This window comes from Muntiacus reevesi, chromosome 4 (genome assembly GCF_963930625.1).
Source record: "Muntiacus reevesi chromosome 4, mMunRee1.1, whole genome shotgun sequence".
In the NCBI taxonomy this organism is placed as follows: Eukaryota; Metazoa; Chordata; class Mammalia; order Artiodactyla; family Cervidae; genus Muntiacus; species Muntiacus reevesi.
In genome coordinates this window covers 99,718,006-99,740,057 of record NC_089252.1, presented here as the reverse complement: position 1 = coordinate 99,740,057, position 22,052 = coordinate 99,718,006, and the positions used below count along the sequence as shown (strand labels likewise).

The 22,052-nt window shown below is 41.4% G+C and overlaps 1 protein-coding gene across 4 annotated transcripts in view; it reads right to left on the bottom strand.

Moving 5' to 3' along the window:
* Positions 1 to 22,052, bottom strand: part of FHIT (fragile histidine triad diadenosine triphosphatase) — a 1,485,355-nt gene that overhangs the window by 191,244 nt on the left and 1,272,059 nt on the right. For all 4 annotated transcript variants that reach the window (XM_065933362.1, XM_065933361.1, XM_065933363.1 and 1 more), the window contains one exon: positions 14,236 to 14,304. In XM_065933362.1, coding sequence (XP_065789434.1) covers positions 14,236 to 14,304 — 69 coding nt within the window. The remainder of the gene's footprint in view (positions 1 to 14,235; positions 14,305 to 22,052) is intronic.

Below are 22,052 nucleotides of genomic sequence, written 5' to 3'. Positions count from 1 at the left end.
CATTAAGGTATACTCTTCTATTATTTGGCATTAAATTATTTCCCAAGTGAAGATTATTCAAATTAAATAGAGAAGTTATACAGCTTTACGGACCCATGCTCCAAGGTAATATGGACCCTATGACATAGACAACAACATTTTTGAGCCCAGACAGGAGAAAATATAAATATCTATCATTCTCTTGGCAGGGTGTTACACATTTCCACAATATGAAGGTGTATGTGTACTGTTCCATCTTGAGTTGGTCTATCTTAGAGAGCTAATGGAGCCCTCATTGGCCATTTAGCAAAGTAATTTCTAGTACAGTACAGAAACCAGTACAAGGTCTAGAGCCAGTCTTTGTGATTTGATTCTGGATTTACCAGCAAAGCCTTACTTCTAGACTAAGGCCTGTACAAGTCTTACCAGTACAAGATTCCAGAAACCAGTACAAGGTCTAGATTCCAGAAAGCAGTACAAGGTCTAGAGCCAGTCTGTGATATGATTCTGGAGTTACCAGCAAAGCCTTACTTCTAGACTAAGGCCTGATCTCAGCTTTAAAAATCTCATTCTTTTCCCATCAGGCTTTGCTAGTTTGAAAAATACTTTCTCATCTCAGGAAATGTAATAATGTATATTACTGTCCTCATTATGATGGCACAGGCTCTTTCTGTGGTTTGTTTGTTTTCCCTCAGTTTTACTCAGCAATGATTGACATACATCACTGTAGAGAGGAGGTTTCAATAGAAAGGAAGGCAGTTCCCCCCACCCCTAAAAGAAGGAAGGGTGCAGCTGATAAAAGAAAACAATAGAGCTGAGGAATGTGAGGTCCGGGCTCTGAATTCAGAGGGCTGGGGCTTCAGCAGAACAAATATCTCTTGAGAGCCTCTTCCATTAGACAGTGGGATTAACTGGGTATGAAGAGGCAGAAAGGACAGAAGTGAACACCTCTGGGCATTCTCAGAGCCCTCAGAGTAAACAAGAACTCAGACTCTGGAAAGAGAAAGCCTTACTATGAATCCCACATCTGCTTCTTATTATTTCTATGACTTTGGAAAAGTCACTAGGTCTTCATATACCTCAGTGTTATTATTATCTATCTGTTGGAGGGAAATGTGACTCCCTGCTCCACCTTGTATTTTACTGGATGCACTAATTCACCAGCATGCTCAGTCATAATCACACCACATTCTCCCTCTCCACTGAATGGGGGTAACCAACCAAGGACATGTAACCTCTAAACTTGCAATTAAATTAACAAGTTTAATTCGGCCCTCGACCAAATCACCAGTAGATGAAACCCCTTCAAACTCCTTAAGTTCTTGATTCTGAGATGAGTTCTGAAAGAAGCGACTATTCCAGGGCCCCAAGAAAGGAAGGTAAACAGTAGACACATTTGGATGGGAAATGATCTAAGAAGACAGGTCAGATTGCTCATCATGTCATTTCAGGTTGCTAGAAATATTCAGCCTCTGATTTGACAACAGCTTGTTAGGGTAGGGGTCCCCAACCCTCTAACCAGTCTGCAGCCTGTTAAGAACTGAGCCCCACAGCAGGAGGTGAGCGGCTGGCAAGCGAGCTAAGCTGCATCCGCCACTCCCCATCACTCTCATTACTGCCTGAACCAGGGAAGGTGGAGGGCGGCTGTGTTAGGGAACTGTTGATAGAAACCACCCACCTTGGCCAGGCCCGCTTGCCTGAGTTGCTCGCAGCAGGAGATCCTGGTAAGGAGCAGGGTGCTGCCGCTGCAAAGTAACTGGGAGGACTGAGAACAGGCCAAAAGAGGGAGGAGAATAGCAACTTTCCAGGCTCCTTCTCACGGCCCATTTTGGCTGAGAGGTGCACGTGCCACCAGGAAGGACTCTGAGTGAGACTATGGGCCAAGCAAGACGATCGGTCAGACATAACCCAGAAATTAGCTCCATCATCATAAAGCTGAGACAGTGAGCCAGAGCAGTTCTCCTGGGCTCCCTTACCTGCTGCTCTTCACCCAGGCGCCCCTTCTCAAGAAAGTCTCTTGCTTTGTCAGCACAAGTGTCTCCTCGGACAATTCATTTCGGAAAGTTCGACAAGAGCCCACTCTTGGGCCCTGGAAGGGGTTCCCCGTCCTGCAACAAACTAGTATGGTCAAAATTATGGGAGAAACCAGCTCAAAGTTCATACATGAATTTGACCCAAACATGCAAATTTCTCTTTAAGACCTGAAGGGTTTTCTAAGAAGAACTAAAATTCTTTGAAAGGAAAAAGAAGATGCTGGAGCAGGGTATCATTTCAGTGCAAAGGGAATATTCCATGCGTTCTTTAGTTACTGCTAATATAAGAAGGATTCCCAGCAGGTACTTGGGCAGCTGGCCTAGAAGATATTTATGGTCCATTGAGAGTTGTAAGCAAGGGCTGTTTCTTTTTGAGGGAAAAAAAAAGGGGAGGGGGAAACAATTTCCTTTTAAATATTTTAGTATGCTACCATGACATGAATACATTATAAAGCATGCAAAAGTATTTAAGAGGTTCAGTGCGCAAAACCAGCTCGGAAAGGATGACCTTGGAAACCGTAGAAGCTTGGCTAGAGTGTGTTAATGATTTCCTCGTGTTAAACAAAAATGCAAACAAACAAAAAAAACTATAATAAAATTTCTAAATGGAGGCTATGGGCTTATATACTAAAAGCAGAGAAAATGTCTAATTCTGTAAAATGTCAATTGCTCACAGTTTAAATCTTGCATACTTGATTAGCAATCATGTGTCAAGACCTCTATGGTTTAGTGCAAAACTAGGATGTGAGGGGTATATGTCTGTGTATGTATGTGCAAATGTCTCTAAAGTTGAAAACAATTCTGGAAATTGTTGGAAGTTTAGCACTGGAAGGTAGTCTCTAGGAAAAACACTTATTTCATTATCCTCGAGTTTTCCATGAAAGGGAAGCTAATATTTGCCTCAGACCAAAGGCTTTATAGTCAAACAAATTTTAGTATAAACAAGTTTGCCACAAGCTGGTTAAAAGGTAAGGCAACCACCCTCTGTGAGACTTAGCTTCCGTATAATGGTATTAATGATACTTATCCAGTAAGGTTTATAAAGATTAAAGTAATATATGCATAGCACCCAGCATAGACTCCAATCCACTGTGGACTCTCATTAAATAACAATACTAATTCTATTATTATTTTTCATTAGTCCTCTCCCTAGGAACAAAGATAAAGAACTAGAATCATTTATTACTGTTAATCTGTTGTCTGTCCATTAGCCCAAAGCTATTACATTTTTTTCTTCCCATTTCAATATGAGGAACATGAAAGACACTGGAATTTAAATAGCAATTCACTATTAAAGAACCTGTAATAAATTACTGTATTGATCCAATGCATGGAATCTAGATCTATGCATGTGTAGGAGCCTTTTCGAGATTTTTCATTAGAAAGAAAATTAGGCATCTTTCAACTTTCTCTTTTAAGTCAGGGGTGGGGCAGTCATAAAAATCTCTATAAAGCACTGCCTGACACAAATCTAAAGCAATTTGAAAGAGAGAATAAAACCCTTAAGTCAGAATTTCTTCTTCTTGGAAAGGAGTCCCTCACTGTGTTTGAATGTCTTGATAGTGCGGGCTGCATACTCGGGGCAGCTTAAAAATTTAATGTGCTCACAAATTACTGAGATGCGGTGTCTGTGAAGGCTTCTCACCCACAGGCATGCACGATAAGAGTCATAAGCAATGACACTGAACCTGTATGATCTCCCCTTAATGGGTTCTTTGGATTTCAAAAATCTCTGGGGTCTCCAGAGAAGGTGGTCTCTGGCCCACGAGACTCCTCATCACTCCCACCAGCTTCTTAGAATGCTTCCGACATGCTCTCAGGATGATGATGGTGATAACATCAATAATTACACCAATTACCAAAGCTAATATTTACTGAGCATTAACTGTCCACTAGGTATTGTTTTAGGGCTTTACATGTAATAACAATTATCATAGCAGCCTCATCACACTCTCCATCTTATAGATGAGGGAATTGAGATACAGGAAAAGTTGGACAACTTGTACAAGAACAGAGTTGAGAATGAACACCAGGAGATTTGGAGTCAGAGCCCCAGTCTCAACACCTGGATGATGAAACTGACTCAAAAAGCCATTCAATGTGTTTCTTTTCAAAAGTGGAACAGGAAAGTTCAACCGTCTGAATAATGTTTAACTGGGCCACTCACAGAAAAGTGATGACCTTCTGAAATAGTGGTTAAAATGGTCCTCCAAAATTCATGGATTATTCTTGGAGTATCCCTGATGATATTAGTAGCAGAAATATAAAAAAATAATAATAAATAAACTCTCTGTAGTGGGATCCATTTGGTTATCTTTGAGGTCCTTTCAACCTTTAAAACTTCAACAAAGTCTTGATCAAGGATGATGGGACCTAACCCAATTGTTACATGACATAATTCCTATGTTATCATTTTCAAGACCAGGGAAAAGAAATAACTGTCCTCTGGATGTGGAGGATGAGGGTGAACAAACTGACAGGTTTTATATCAAATCACACCTTATGAAAACTAATGAGGCTAACTGGATTGAATAAATTGTGAAACTGCACCACCCAGTTTGGGAGACACTGACCACACGGATGGCATCACCGACTCGATGGGCATGAGTTTGAGTAAACTCCAGGAGTTGGTGATGGACAGGGAGGCCTGGCGTGCTGCGATTCATGGGGTCGCAAAGAGTCAGACATGACTGAACTGAATGAACTGAACCACATGGAGCTAGTCTGAGTTGAACTGTGCTGGAAAAGCTAAAAACATTGGATTTCAAGAACTTAAACAAAAAAGAGATGCAACTATCTCACTAACAATGACTTATATTAGTTACATATTGAATGATAATATTTGTGCTATACTGGGTTAAAAATGATATCATTACAGTTAATTTCACCTATTTCTTTTCTCTTGTTTTAATGTGAGAGCTGGACCATAAAGAAGGCTGAGAGCCAAAGAACTGATGCTTCTGAATTGTGGTGCTGGAGTAGACTCTTGAGAGTCCCTTGTACTACAAGGAGATCAAACCAGTCAATCCTGAAGGAGATCAACCCTGAATATTCATTGGAAAGAGTGATGCTGAAGCTGAAGCTCCAATACTTTGACCACCTGGTGCGAAGAGTCGACTCATTGGAAAAGACCGTGATGCTGGAAAAGACTGAGGGCAGGAGGAGATGAGGGTGGCAGAGGATGAGATGGTTGGATGGCATCACTGACTTAATGGACATGAAATTGAACAAACTCTGAGAGATAGTGAAGGACAGGAAGGCCTGGCCTGCTGTAGGCCATGGAGTCACAAAGAGTTAACACAACTTAGCAACGGAACAACAGCAAATGTGGCTATTAAACATTTTTAATTGTGTGTTTAATTCACTTTCTATCTAAATGGGGCAGTCTTGCTTTAGAATGCAACGTACAAAGTACAGACTGGGGGCACTGAAGATAGATGCAACCTGACAGTAACAAAAGCGCACCCACATTGCGGTCACCCAAGCTGCAATTTCAAATGCCAGGTTATGTTTCCAGGGTTCTGTGTGCCATTCTCTGAAGCTGGCAACTCAGAGGCCTATTGTTCCTCTCTGCTCGTGTACAAGACAGGATAGTTTCAAAGACTGAGCCCTGCTCCAAGCTAAGGGGTAATGGGCTTTATTTAATAAAGGTTATTTGAATAAGTTCATCTTTCTTTGTTTAATGAATGACAGATGAGAACTGAAAAACAGCAAAAGCCTTTTCAAATGCTTTGGGGCTTTAAAATTGTGCTTTTATCTTCCTTTCCCCCATAATTCTTGCTTATTTTGCTTTTCTTCTTTAAAAGAGAGATCAAGCAAAATATTTGGGGGCTTTCCTCTTTGAGGCCATTGTAATTTATATTGATAGAAATGCATCAGTGCTTAATCCATATCTTTCTTTTTCTTGCTGTATTTATCCATTTCTGCTCATCACTTATTCCTCCTATAACTTTTTTCCTATCCCCATTTCCCATACTCTCAACTTTCTAAGTAAAATGGATTTAAAATATTTCTTATGGGTGACCTTTTTTTAAAAATAAAATATTTAAAATTTAAAAAAAAAACTTCCTTATTAAAAATATTTATTTATATATTTATTTGGCTGTGCCAGGTCTTGGTTGTGGCATGTGGCATCCAGTTCCCTGGTCAGGGATTGAAACCAGATTGAAACTCCCTGCATTGGGAGTAAGGAGTCTTAGCCCTTGAGCCAACAGGGAAGGCCCCTTATGGGAGATCTTGATAGTTGGCTTTAGTGGGCCATGAACTCCAAAGTTATCAAAACTTTTTCAGACACTCCTCGTAAGAGACTGTTCATTGATAGCTATGCTAAAAATTGTGATTATAAACCTAATTAAGACTATAAAAAACACACAAATGTCTCAGTCTTCAAGTCTTGATATTAACTGAGGTTTGACACAATTAACAGTAACTAAGAACAAAACTGCAAGAAAAAGACAGACAGACAGAAAGATACCCTGGCAACAAGACTTCTTAGAGCAGATATCGTCCACCTTAACTAGCAAGTACCTTATAAGTTTCTCCTGGAATGTGTCTGTTTGTAGAGAGAATTCACAGTGGAGGGCACACACAAAGCCTTATTTAGGAAATAATGAGGGAGGGCCATGTAGAACAGTTTGACGCAGTGGTTTTACTCGGTACTAGGGAAAGACTCTTGCCTGAAAAATCCCATGGACGGAGAAGCCTTGTGGGCTGCAGTCCCTGGGGTCGCTACGAGTTGGACATAACTAAGCGACTTCATTTTCACTTTTCACTTTCAAGCATTGGAGGAGGAAATGGCAACCCACTCTAGTATTCTTGCCTGGAGAATCCCAGGGACGGGGGAGCCTGGTGGACTGCCGTCTATGGGGTCACAGAGTCGGACACAACTGAAGCGACTTAGCAGCAGCAACAGCAGCAGCAGGGAAAGACTAACATGTAATTAATTTCCTCTTGCTTATTTCTCACTAACATGCCTCTGAGCATATTCAAATGAGAAGGAAGAGTAGCTTTGGGAAAACCCCAGGGTAGCAGTCCTCTGGAAACTGACTCTAGGAAAAACCATAGAGGTGGCATCCTTTGCCTTTCAACTTATCCTGCAGACCCTATCCTCTCATTATCAGCTACTCTTCTGCCTTCTTTCCTTCTTTTTCTCCTCTTAAGTGACCAGTGATGTCCTGATTTGCTCTGGAGGCCCCCAGCCCACCATCATATCCTTCCACGCTTCTCAACCCTCCACATGTATAGACTCCACCAAATGTGAATAATCTGAATTACATCCTCCCTGAATTCTTATCTCTACTAGGAAAAATAGGTGGAAATAATTTTTAACCAGATAAAGTCTACTCTGTTTCTCTAATCCAAAGGACATACAGATTGAACTCAATAATAATCTGATACAGGTAAGCGTAAACCAGATGTCTACCAAGTTCTTTTATCATTAAAATAGCTATCGAAAGACCCCTTGGAGATCCACTCAGTGAGAATTTGAGGTCACAGATCATTCAATTACGACTATTATGTATTTATTTGTTGGTTATATCATACCCAGCTTCTTTGAGTTAAAAGTTCTCATGAGCTGAAGAGGAAGCAAAGGCGTATCCTTAACAAGAGGTAACAAAGTTTTCAAGCCGAAATTCTCAAACACTGAAAAACGCGTTTATCAGTATGAGGACATCATTGAACCCAGAGGAAAAAAGCTAATTAACTGTCTCAGTGAAACATTCCTTCCCTTTTGAAGAGTCAACTGGGGACCCATGGACTTTGAGCCCATTGTCAAATGATGTGTGAAAGAGATCCAAGTTCAACAATAAATATTATCAGCAATATAATAGTTTTCTGCAGCTCTCAGGGCCAAATGACCTGCATTTTAGCAAATTGATTTTGTTCATGCATTGTGTTTAGCCAAGCAATTGTTTCCCATGATATGCTTGAACCCACAGTTGCTCTGTCTATGAAATTCATGGTTGAGTTTTTCCAATTGCTGATTGCTAGTCTCATTGGCTTTAATAATAGTCACTTGCTTAGTCAGTAATGGGTTTTATACACAGTGCACAATCACAACCATTCAATGCCATCCATAAACATTTAATGAATTGTCTAATACAGTTATGAGAGTTGCTTATTTGGGACACAGCTAGGGCAAGCCTTACTGGGTTAATGAGATGATGTAGCACAGCATTAAGCAAGGGGTGTTTCCATTACCCACATTTGCTGAACATGATCTCTTATCCAAGGACACATTTATGTCATTATCATAATCTTCATCAACTTGTCAAGATAATGGAGGGTCCACTGACTTCAGAGAAAGTCTCTTGTATTTCATGGAAATTTAAATAACTAGAAAGGGTCTAGGAGCACCATATAAATAAGATCTGCATGGAGAACTGGAAAGACAGGGCTTTACCAGAGATTTTGCCTTGGAAAGGATGGAGCTTGAACTGTTCTGAGGCAGAGAAGAGAGATTAATCTTCTGAAATAAGGATTATAAACTACTAAACAAAATGCATAAGGGAAAACTCAGGACAGAGAGCTGGAGGAAGAGCAGGTGAAGATAAACTCAGAAATGGTAATCAAGGTTGGAAAGAAAGAAGGAGAAAGTTTTGTGCTTGTTGTCAGCAAATTCCACAAATGTGTTTGTTACAGACAAGGTTTATAACTACTTCACCAAGCACTTCTGATGTGCCGCAATCTGCAGCCCTCTGTATGCTGATTCGGAGAAGGCAATGGCAACCCATTCCAATACTCTTGCCTGGAAAATCCCACGGACGGAGGAGCCTGGTAGGCTGCAGTCCATGGGGTGGCTAAGAGTCGGACATGACTGAGTGACTTCACTTTCACTTTTCACTTTCATGCATTGGAGAAGGAAATGGCAACCCACTCCAGTGTTCTTGCCTGGAGAATCCCAGGGATGGAGGAGCCTGGTGTGCTGCCAGCTGTGGGGTCGCACAGAGTGGGACATGACTGAAGCGACTTAGCAGCAGCAGCAGCATGCTGATTTCTGGTCAACAGACTTCATTCCATCAATGCCCCATTACATTAACCTCAGACAGCTGATAACACCATGTCAGAATCTCACCTAATGTAGCTATGAATTAATAAACTGACCTTCTGAAAAGCAAGATGTTCTCTTCTTTTAAATTATGTAAGGAGTAGTAGGGAATTTCAAGTTCCTCTATTTCAACGCCCTGTTCTTTCAGGTTTTCATTCATTTAACAAATATTTATTTACCTGTTCTGTATCAGATTAGGTCCCTGTTCTCATGACTTGATAGCACAGTTGGGGATGTGGGCAGTGAATAACACACTACATTATTTTGAGTGTGGTGTTATGAAGAAATAAGCATGGAAATACAATAGTCTTACCACAGAGTGGAGAGGAGATTAGCTATCTTAGATGAGGTGGAGGAGGATCAATAAAAAGGACTTTTGGAGGAAGTTATATTTGTACTTGGATTTGGTAGAAGATATGGGAGTCGCATGAAGGGGAAGAGAAAATGGAAGAAGTCACAGGTGAAGAAAACAATATATACAAAGTTCCTGAGGTGGGAACAAGAAATTGACAAAAGCAAGTGGTGAGAGAGAATGAGATTAAGAGGAACTGGGGACGTGGGCAGACCCACTGCTGAAGCGAAAGGACTCACCCAGGGCATTGTAAACAAGGGAGCAAGGAGGTGAAGCAGATGTAACAGGTAAGTGGCATGCAGACTGGATGGAGGATACAGGGGACTAGTAATATTTGAGGAGTAAGCCATGACATAGAGATTTCAAACTCAAATGTCTTCAAGGGCCAAGCAGGTAAAAACAAATGAGGCAAGTCGGGTAAGAGACCAACAGTGGTAGTGACCCAGAGAATGAGTGACATGCCTAATAGCATCCAGACTCATTAAAAAATGTGTTGCAGGCAAAATAGAGCCTTACATTAAAAAATTCTTCACAGGCAAAATAAAACACACATGAGGAGGCAAACAAAGCCCATGGAACATCAAAGGCAATGCCGAGCTAGAGGAAAACCAGGAAGGAGGCTGGGAAGAAGATTAATCATTCAAGTAATCTCATGTTAGTCAAGGAAGAGTTATTGCTTATATTTCCATGAACTGAACAAGACAGGCTATTTTTTATTAGGAAGCAACCCAAATGCTGTAATACTAACAACAACAAAAACCCTACACTATTTGTTACAGAACTTATGTAACCTAAAAATGGAAGTAATCATCAAATAGCCAGATATGTAAAAACAGGAAACACAGAACCATGTGGCCCATCCAAGAACTGGACTGAGAAGTCCTCCCGAAGAAACACAGCCATCTTCTCCATGCTTGCATAGGTCCAGTGATGGGAAGCTCACCCCCTCGCAAGTCACTCTAAGCCTTCAGAAGTTTCTATCAATTTGACCTGCTGGTCTGTGGAACTGGTAACTGCCTTCTTGATGCCTAAGAGTTCTATATCTGCTCTCTGGAACCATTTAAAACAGCTTCAATACCTTTTCTACCTGCCAGCCCTTCAGATATTTAGAAATGGTAACCTGTCACTGCCTTCCCTCTACGAACCACACGTGTTCTTCAGACAACACATCTTCACCTTCAGTGACTCCCCAGGTAACTGTTTCCAGGCTCTGTCATCCCATCACCTTTCTGTGAACCTTCTCGGATTTGTCACCATCCTTCTGCAAATAGCGCCTGGGGAGAACACAACATTCCTAGCCCATTTATAATCCAGAGCTTCTGCAGGCATCATTTTCTATTTCTGCAGCAGTAGGAATACAATTACGTTTTATGGAGCTCAGTCTCCTGCTGTCCCCACTCCACTCCCCGCCCTCCCAGGCAGTCTGTTTGTTGTATTTCATGGAGAGATGCATAATCTGGAGCCAGTGCTCCCATCAGGATAAAGAATGCTGCCCCTCATCACTCCATCACTTCTGATTAAGATCACTCAATCTAATGTCCGTTATGTCTTGTACCAATAACGCCTGTGTAATGCCTCATGTTTCTCGTGCTGCTTTCTAGACATTATCTTATTATGTACTCAAACTGGAGATGTATTTTTGTACAAAGAGGAAGACGAATCTCAGAATGAGTGATTTAAAACAGAGGGAAAATTGGAACTCTGACCCTTGAAAGAAGTGCTCAGTGGGGGCATCCAATGACCTGGCTTCAAATCCAGGTTCCCCATTGACCCACTGTGGCTATTTTTGTTTTTGAAAAACAAAACTAATAACATTAATAAGAAGAGAAACAGTTACTTACTAATAAATGCTTAGTATGCACCAGTCTCTGCAGTAAGCTTTTCATGCAGTCCCCTACCTTTTTGGCATCAGGGATCAACTTCATGGAAGGCCATTTTTCCACAGACCACAGGTGGAGGGGATGGTTTCGGGATGATTCAAGCGTGTTCCATTTGTTGTGCACTTTATTTCTAATCTAATGTTGCCACTGATCTGACAGGAGTTACAGGTTTGCAGTCTAGAGGCTGAGGAACCCTGCAGTCACGTCATATATTACATGCAACAACCTTTTGAAGTGTATGTTTTATATATATCTGCATTTTAAAGAAAAGGGGATTAAGTGACTTGTCCAATGTCCCACAAGCAGTAGGTGGCACTGGAATTGGAACCTAACTCTGGCTGTCTGCAAAGTTCAATCTTTTCAAGTTTCTTAGCACAGTTTCCCTTACTGGGTACTTATAACTCACCAAGTAAAACTCTTCTAGCAGTTACTTCCCCTGAGAAGCTTCTCCTAATAGGTAGGAGGTAGGGACACATGTTGCTTCACCTGTGGGGCTGGAGACCCTGGGAGAGGGTGCACATGAGAGCAAAAGCGTAAGAGAGGAGAGAAAGGCCACATGCCAACCTTGACCTTGGACACTGTGTCTCCAATAGGGTTGAAATGTAGCCCTGCAGCTTTTGTCACAAGCACATTTGGAATACAAACAAGATTTCAAGGTGACAGTTCAGTCTAAGAAAACAGTGTTTTCAAGTACTTTTAATACTGCTTTAGCAGTATTCACTTGTATATAAATCATGTGTTAATTTATTCATTAAAATAGCCTATACTTGGCAACATTTTATTAACCTTAGTTTATGCTAATAAGATCATTACTTGGATTTTTTCAAAATGCATCTCTTTCATAATTACTCCATAATTCTAATTTTCTTCCAACTCAAACTAAGCCCTTACTAACCACCAAAATACATTCCACATCCAATGAAAATGAGTTCAGTTTAAAATATTATAGGACATAGCTTTGAGAAAGCACAAATATGGGAGAAAAGTGCATTCCCACACCTAGCCAAGAACCAGAATCTCCTGGGGATTTTCTTATGCACACACAATTACTGACTCTAATGTGGCTCTGTAATATACTGGATTAGTATCTCTGGGAATAGGACCCCTTGAGAACTGAGATTTGCAGCAATTGGTCCACAGAGCAGCACTATGGACAGTGATTAGAATGTGTCTACCCTACACAGGTGGACTGCAGCCCTTCGAAAAAACAGGATACCTAAGACAGCGAGAGATGCCCTAGACATGCTCACTCGTCACCTCAGAGAACTCAGTGACTCCCAGATAAATGCTTTATAAGTCCCATTACTAACTGTTGACCTCTTGATCTTAATTTTCAGGGTTTGGGTAGCCATTTTAATACCTAGTTACTACAAATAAATACAAATATATGTTTAAAAAGATGCATAAAAACCCCTATAAATTAAAATAAAAATGCTTCTGACTGCTAGAAACCAGGTGGGAATCATCATAGAGGTCACGTGCCATGACAAACAATTAAAATTATAAAATGTACTTGAAACATCATTCTCAAGGGGATAGAACAGGAGTGTCAAATAAATGGCTCCTCCCTCATATTTGATAACCATGGCAGACATTGCTAATCTATCACAGCACATTCAGATGCATCCAGAACAGCCTCAGAACCCTTCCCAGCCAAGCACTCCAGGCCCCCACTACCATCGGATCAGCTCTCACATGTGGGGAACATATGTGCCCTTTCCTAGCTAAAAGTAGTCATGTTGAAATCATTTTTTTTCCTTCACACCAATACATCTATTACAAACAGCACAGTTCACATAGCACAGACAGACACACCAAGGTTCTCATGTAGACGAGGCCCTAGGAGCAGATCACCTGGCTCTTGCTATTCATCTTTACACTGGTGTCACATTTATATCTTTGAAGGGAAGTCATAAGTTAACCGCTAACTGTTTATGACACGGGGGTTACACTCTTATTGTGAGGGGAAACACTAACTGAAACCGCCTGCCCTGGCCAGGCGAGACACTTGCATGAGTCGCTTGCACGAGTTACCTTACAACAGGAGGTCCTGGTAAGGGACGCAGAACTAGCAAACCACCATAAACCCAAAGAAATCAGGAAAGGTCAAAAGGAGAGAGGAGACGCCAGTTCATGTCTTACCGACCTTCCAGAATCCTCCTTGCTGGAATCCATCTTGGCTGAGCAATGGGTGGGCCACCCAGAAGGATTCTGAGTCAGAATGATCGGCCAGAGACAACCCGGAAACTAAGCCCATCACCATATAAGCCGAGGCTGTGAGTCACATGGCAGAACAGTCCCCCCGGGTTCCCTCACCCTCCTGCTCTCTGACCGGGCGCCTCTTCCCAATAAAGTGTCTTGCTTTGTTAGTATGTGTGTTTCCTTGGACAGTTCATTTCTGATTGTGAGATAAGAGCACACTCACAGGCCCTGGAAGGGGTCACCCTTCCTGCAACATTATCGTTCAAACCAACCTAGTTTCTGCTGACCACAATTCAAAGTTCCACTCTGAATAAATGCTATTAGGAAAGACAAACTGGATTTCAAAGTGGTTTTAAAATTAAATGTAGTATTCTACTAAAAAAAACGTCACACATCAATCTGCTTGGTTTCCATTGGTGGCACTCTAAATTACCTCCTATGGAACCTCTGGGCTGTATCTCCACGCAAATGTTTAGTGCCCTGGTAAATGACAGGGCAGAAATCACAAGGACACCTGGCTTCTGCCAAATTTCATTTGAAAAAGAACATCATTATAATTCATTTGTCTTCAGTTTCTGCAGAGGGCCTTCTTGGCTTCTTGGCCTCTACTGCCACTTTCAAGTCTTACTGGGTAGAATACCATTGAAGACCATACCTCCAGTGTTTCTGATTCATCAGATTGATTTCATTACACTGATAGCACCAGTGATCAAACGATAAGATCAGAGAGAGCAGACCTACCTCATCATAGATGCTGTCATTCCGGTCAAAGTCTCCAGCCTTCCTTGGAAGGATGTGGATGTGAACATGCTGAAAAAGTAAAGAAAGAATAAAATGTGATTACTTCCTCATATATTTCGAGACTTGACAGCGATGCTCTCGTGAAGTCCAATTACTCCACATGGGTTCCTGCTGGATTATTTTTCAGAGGAAGATGATTATCATCTCCAGTAACCATATCTGAAATCTGCAGAGAGGAGAGAGGCAAAAAACAAGACAGGACAATGTGGTGGCATATACGAGAGTTTGAGTGAAATGCCAGTTTTTTAGGGGCTCTGTGGAATTATTCATAGTTGTCAGTCTCGGTTGTATTTAGCCAGTGCTTTGAAATGACAGCACGTCTTCAAAGGTGACCATGGCGACTCTGAAACAGAAATAAGAACTGGCTAACAGAGAACTGCATAAACAAAGAGCAGATGAGTGAGAGTAAAAAGGACTATGAAGCAAATTACAGAGTCAGGACTTCAAATAATAATCACATAATAGTAATGTAAACAGTTCTCACTTATTAGGTGTTGAATTACTGTAAGAAAGCACTGTGCTTGGCTTTTGTTTCATTTAATGATCTAAATAACCCCCTACAAACTTCTACTTTGATCTCCATTTTACAGATGAGGGCATCTATACTCAGAGAGGTCAAGGGCCCACTGGAAGTGGTAGGGTCAGCACAAGACGCTCACCCATCCGGCTCTTACTCCCACGTTCTTCATCAGCCTGTTAACACCGATTCTGTGAAGTTAATCTTTTAAACAGCCCATTTCTCTAGTATACTAAAGCATCCAGGTAATATACTTAGCAATGCTATTATGCAGAGATCATGAATCAAGGAGCACTGCATATCTAATTCAATATATCCTTCAAGGCTAACTTGCCATTTGAAAGTTTTATTTTCCAAATAGCCTCTATTGTACCTCAGCTGAAGTTAAACCTCACGCCTGCCCTTGAGCTCTGTCCCCTCCTTCATTACAAACCAGGGGGAGGAATGGAAAAAGGAAAAACCTAAATGTGGAGAGGCAGACAAAGAATCAGACCCAGTCTCTGATCACACCCACCCCTTCTTGATTACAGCGACCAGGCTCCAAGCCTCCCAACAACCTCTGGAGACTGTGAGATTAAGTGTCCCTGTGGCTTTGCTGCATAAGGAGGGGGAAATGATACGCTCTTAAAGCAGAGGCAGGGAGCAAGACCGCCCAAGGTGAATGAAGCAGAGAGGAGCTTCACAACAGCCCCTGAGCACATAGTCCCCAAAGAGTCACATGTTTTCCCAGAATATTCTCCAGTTAATGAGAAAGCCATTTATGGATTGCTTGGCACCTGGGACGAGCTCATGCCTAAGTCACAAAGACAAGGTGAGCAGTGAGAGACAGGGAGAAAAAAACAACAGGGGGGAGAAAGCTATCACTGACTATCCATGGAACCAAATTCTTAGAAAGAACCAGTGCTGGATAAGCCCACACTGAAACTGATTAATGCACATGGGCTAGTTGACTTAATAGCAAGACTGGAAAAATGCCATAGTTCATGGAAATAGCCTATCCTTCACTCCATCTTTACTTCCTAAGCCTGCAGCTACCCTTTCCATCTTCTTTCCTTCCTTTTCTACTTCTTTCTTCCTGTCCTCCTTGCCTTTTTTCCTGCCTTTCTTCCATCCATCCACCCACCCACCATCTACCTCGGATTTTATAACAATCAGGTATTCCAGACTAGTGTTCTGCAGCCAAAGGGCCTAATGCAACTCCTGGAACTTCCCCTTACTAGCTTCTGTGGTCTTGCCTCGTAAGTCCTAAATCTCAGAACCATTACAGATAATAGGGGCTGCAATCATTTCAACTGCACAGAACTGTTGAGGGGAACAAATCAGCTAACCATGTCCTTAGCTGGCTGCTTAGTACATAGTACATAGGAAATACTCAGCAGACAGAACTGCAGTAGTATGACTCTTACTTTTTAGTTATGTTTATCATTTTTCTAACTGGCAGATAGAGTAGAAATCACATTCAGGGGTTGGTTCCCATACCAGAAGGGAAGATAGAGTAGAAATCACATTCAGGGATTGGTTCCTATACCAGTAGGGAAAATACTTACGAAGTTCTTTGAATGGAGCATGGTTAAAGTTATCCTGTTGCTAAAGCTTATTTCTGTTGCTTTGACTAGCAGTTTTCAAACCTGAGCAGGCATCTGCGGCTTGGTGAAACACTGATCACCAGACCCTTAAATTCTGCGTTTCTAACAAACTCCCAGTGATATCAGTGTTGCTGGTTCAGGGCCATACCTTGAGAATCACTGGTTCAGACGATCCATCTGGTTCCTGACCTCCTCTTCTGAAAACACGCTAACATGGGCATCAGAGTCACTCACCACTTTGCCTGCCCTGTTGCGTTCTGGGAGTCATATCACTGAATGCTTGCCTGGCCTCCTTCTCACTGGTCACCCTCTGTGCCTTGTCCTTCGGAATATGCCCATCTTCATTCACCAAGGTCATACAGGTAGTTGTGAGCTTACATTAGGGAAACTTCCTGGGTCCAGGCCCATTCCACACCTCTGTTCCTTTACCTTGCTCTCCTGGGTTTAGTTCAGGGCTATCTCTATGGGGCTCAGTTACCACCCAGTCCTGGAATGCCACTCTTGATGACTGGTAACCACCTTAAATTCCCCGTGACACTGATGAAAGCCAACGGCTCACCATACAGGTGATTTCCCCCAAGGACATAGATCTCAACCCAGCCTGATGGCTTGACTTAAATCCTTAAATGACAGATTGATCACAAGATCCTGACAACCCACTCAACTTCTCAGAAAAGGGAAATGATGATAAAACCAGCTCAAAACCTTCCTGTTTTGAAGGAACACCATTGCCATCGCCTTCCAATAGAATGGCCTGATAAAGCCCCCACAAACAGCACATACAGGGGTAATTTGACCTAATTTGTTCTTAGTGAATTCATGTTGAGCTTTGGTGATCACAACTGACCTTTCTAAGTGCTAATAAAACCTCTAATTAAATGTTGCAGTATAAGAGTATTTTTAAAAATCTATGATGCACTACATACCAAAAAATTTTTCATGGTCAACTACAATTTCACAACGCTCACTAGTATACTGTCAGAGAAGATGTACCCAAAAGACACATGGTTAAATTTGTTCAATTAGCAATCCAGAAGCTTATTTAATTATGGAGATCTTTGTTCTTTATTCAGATAACGTCTACATTTTTTAATACATTTATTCGTGCAAAAATATTTAGAACCAGGTGTTATTCTAGAAACCAGGGATATAGTAATGAACAAGACAAAGTCACTGCCTCCTTAGAACTATACTGCAATGGGTGATGCTGAAAATAAACAAGCAAATAAACATACAACTTAATTTCAGGGGGATATAAATGTCATGCAAAAAATGCAGTGTGCACAGCTACAGAACTGGAACACTTCAACATTTGAAGTTTGGGAAGAGAAGTAGTAGGACTAAGACTAAGGATACAGCAAAGAATGAGGCCAATCAAGAGAGGGTAAGTTCGAAAATTGATGAAAGGAGGAATTTCATGGAGAGTATAACCAACCCCTGAATGTGATTTCTACTCTATCTTCCCTTCTGGTATATAATCAACAGAGTCAGTACTGTTGAAAGCCTATGTTGATTTCGATGAAACTGGTAAAATAAAAATTTAACTAAAAAGCACATAAGATGTTCAATATCATCAGCCATTAGTAAAATGAAAATAAAACCACACTGAGACATCACTTAGCAGTCAACAGGATGGCAATATAAAATAAAATAGAAAATAACAAGTGTGTATGAGAATGTGGACAATTAGAACATCCATAGGCTATTGTTGGGACTGTAAAATGATGCCGCTGTTTTGGAAAATAGTTTGGCACTTCCTCAAAAAGTTAACTTGGGCAAACTCCAGGAATAGTGAAGGACAGGTAAGCCAGGTGTGCTGAAGTCTGTGGGGTCACAAAGAGTAGGACGCAAGTTAGCAACTGAACAACAAAAAGTTAAACATAGAGTGACCAGGACTCAGGATTCTACTCCTAAGTACCTACCCCAAAGATCTGAAAGCATGTCCACAGAAAAACTTGTATATGAATATTTATAGTAGTATTATTCATAATAGCCAAACAGGGAGAAGAACCCAAGGGTCCATCAAGTAGTAAATGTATAAACGAAATGTGGTATAGCCAGACAGTGGAATATAATTTGGTCATAAAGAGGAATGAAGTACCGCTACATGAAAGAATTACAATAAGTGAGTATGCTAAGTGAAAAAAGCCAGACACAAAAGGCCAGATAGAGTATCATTATGTTTATCTGAAATGTCCAAAACAGGCAAATTAGCAGAGAGAGAAAAAAAAATTAGCAGCTGTCAGGGGGAATGGGGAGTGACTGCTAATGGACATGTCATTTGTTTTGGGGAGGATGAGTATATTCTGAAATTATATAGTCGTGATGGTTGCACAACTTTGTGAACATACTAGAAAAACACAAAACTGTATAAAGAGGGTGAATTTTATGGTATGTGAATTTTATTCCCATAAAGTTGTTATTTAAAAATCTGAAGTGGGTTTAAGAGAGAGTAGAAGGTGAAGAAAAGGAGATAAATAAGCATGGATGACTTTTCTAAGGAAAGGGAGTTTTGCAGAGAAATCCATGGCAGTGGATGTAGAGGAGGAAGGAAATACAGGTTTAAGTTTCCTGACTCTTTAAGTCTCTACAATTATTATTATTATCCTTAGCAGTAGTAATTTTTTTGTTAATACTTATTGAAAGATCACTACATATCAGTCCCTGGGTTGATTCACATCATTACTTCAATCGATCCTTAAAATGTTGCCCAGAGGTTGTTAATAAATGCATCACCATTCCCAAGAGACAAAGTAGGCCAAAGAGGTTAAGCAATGAGGTTAAACCCTGCAGGGAGTGACCAGTAGCTGATATCTGACTCTGAGTCTGTCATCAGAGGCCAGAACATTTGCTCTTACCACGAGTGACACCATATCTCAGGAGGCCACTCTTCTCTCCCGATTCCAAATATAAGGACCCCTCTTCAACGTGGGCTCTTGATGCCTCTGCCAACTCCATGACTTCTCAGTCATGTCTTTATATCTCTAAGTTCTCTCAGACTCACGTCCCCCAGGGGATGGAACCTGCCTCTGCCCTGAAACTTCAGATCACTAAAAGCAAGGGTGTTACCTCTTAAATTTCACTTACGTCTTCCTAGTTCAAAGCCATGCCAGGTATAATACAGATTAGCCAAGTTGGTCAATGTCAAGTCTTTTACACCTAATCTATTAACTATATATATTTTGCACCAAGCAGTAGACCCACCCTTTCTTGGTTCATCTGCTTGAGAAAATTTTAGCTTTAAAAGCCCTTCCTGTTATCTTTTCCTCCAAATGTAGGTTCTCTCTGATCATTAATACCGTAACAACGTTTTTATAGGTCCTGCCTCTTTCGCACAACCTGTGTGTCGCCTTTCATGCTTTTGAACATATCTAGTTTACCCCATCGGAGAAGGTAGTGGCACCCCACTCCAGTACTCTTGCCTGGAAAATTCCGTGGACGGAGGAGCCTGGTAGGCTGCAGTCCATGGAGTCGCTAAGAATCGGACACGACTAAGCGACTTCACTTTCACTTTTCACTTTCATGCATTGGAGAAGGAAATGGCAACCCACTCCAGTGTTCTTGCCTGGAGAATCCCAGGGACAGGGGAGCCTGGTGGGCTGCCATCTATGGGGTCACACAGAGTCGGACACGACTGAAGCGACTTAGCAGCAGCAGCAGCAGTTTACCCCATACTCACATGAGGATGGTTAGTGTAGTCACACGGATGCATTTTGTCCTTTTCAGAATACACTCTAATTTGGTTATAAAGGATAAAATCGTGGTGGGGGAAAGGGCAGGCAAGACTAGAGACAGAGAGATACCCTGTTCCATAACTGGAGACCAGCAAACTCCACCAATTGCCCCAGTGTGAACACCTCTCCCTCAGATCAATGAATAATCACAGAAGGCAAGTCTGATTCTCAAGAATCAAAACAAAAACTGCTGTGGGAGGCAGACTGTGGGCCCTTCAGTATCCTAATCCCAGGGCTGGTGAATATACTAAGTTATATAGCAAGGGAGAATTATGGTTGCAGAAGGATTAGCATTCCAAGTAGTTGATCTTAAAGCAGGAAGAGTATGAATGACCCTGAATTATCCATCTATACCCCGTGTGATGAACAAGGTAGAGGACAGGGGAGCGTGCCAGGCCACAGTCCCTGGGGTTACAAAGAGTTGGAGATGAGTTAGCGACTGAACAACAACCCAGTATAATCACAGGGATCCTTAAAATCGGAAGAAGGTGAACATCACCAAAATTTAAAACTTTGTGCTTCAAAGAATACAGTTAAGAAAGTGAAAAGGTAAACCATGGAATGAGAGAAAGAAAATTCTGCAAATCATCCATCTGAAATAGACTTTTATCTACAACATGTACATAACTGTTCCAACTCAGGAGTAAAGACACAAATCCCAACTATAAAAAATGAGCAAAGGATGAATAGGCATTTCTCCAAAGAAGATTCATAAAAATGGTCAATAAGCAGAGGACCAGAATGTGAAGGCTATCCCTTCAAAACTGACTTCCTGCCTTCTCCTTTTCTCCTTTGTTTCACCTCTTTAGAGGCAGATAAGACTGCTTAAAACCAGCAAAAATCAGGTTTCCCAACATGAAACATACTGTTGGTTAAGGGTGATATAGTTTGTTGTCCAAAGGGGAACTTCTGAGACTGAAAGGGTCATTATTTATCACTGCATTGGCCTGTTTATAACTACAGGTGGGCCCTGACTTTCAATGGTTCTACTTAAAATTTTCTAACTTTACAATGGTGTGAGTATAATAAGCATTCAGTAGAAACCATACTTTGATCTTTTCCTGGGTTAGCAACCAATATGTGGTTCCACATTCTCTCGTGACGCCGGGCAGTGGCATTCACGACAGCTCCCAGTCAGCCACTCGGCCACAAGGGGAAACAAGAGGTACATTGGCATCATCTGTACTAGGCAGCCATTCTGTTTTTCACTTCCAGTGTAGTATTCAATAAGATCCTTGAGCTATTTCACACTTTGTTATAAAATAGGCTTTATGTTAGATGATTCTTCCCAACTGTAGGTGAATGTAAGTGTTCTGAGCATATTTAAGGTAGGCTGGCTAAATTATGATATTCTGTAGGGGTGTATTAAGTGTATTTTCACCTTAATGATATTTTCAACTTACAATGGGTTTATTGGGATGTAACTGTGTCTTAAGTCAAACAAGATATATACAGGTCTAAAGTCAGACTTCTTCAAATAAACCAGGGCACACATTCACCCAGATACTAGTTGTTTACTTGGGGAGGATGATAGCATAATTAAATTGGGATTTGAGATCCCCTCAACCTGGCTTAGGGGCTTCCCAGGTGGTGCTTGTGGTAAAGAACCCACTTGCAATGCAGGAGACCCAGGTTTGATCCTTGGGTCTAGAAGATCCCCTGGAGAAGGGAATGACTACCTACTCCAGTATTCGTGCCTGGGAAATCCCATGGACAGAAGAGTCTGGTGGGCTACAGTCAACAGGGTTGCAAAGAGTCCGACACAACTGACTAACCACTAAGATGCATGCTACCGGGCTTAGAACCCCAGATCCACCACCTTGACCAGTTTGGTGACCTTTGACAGTTTACCTGCTCTCTGTAAGCCTTAGTTTCCTCATCTAGTACAAGGGAGACAGTAAGTGTTCCTACGTCTTAATT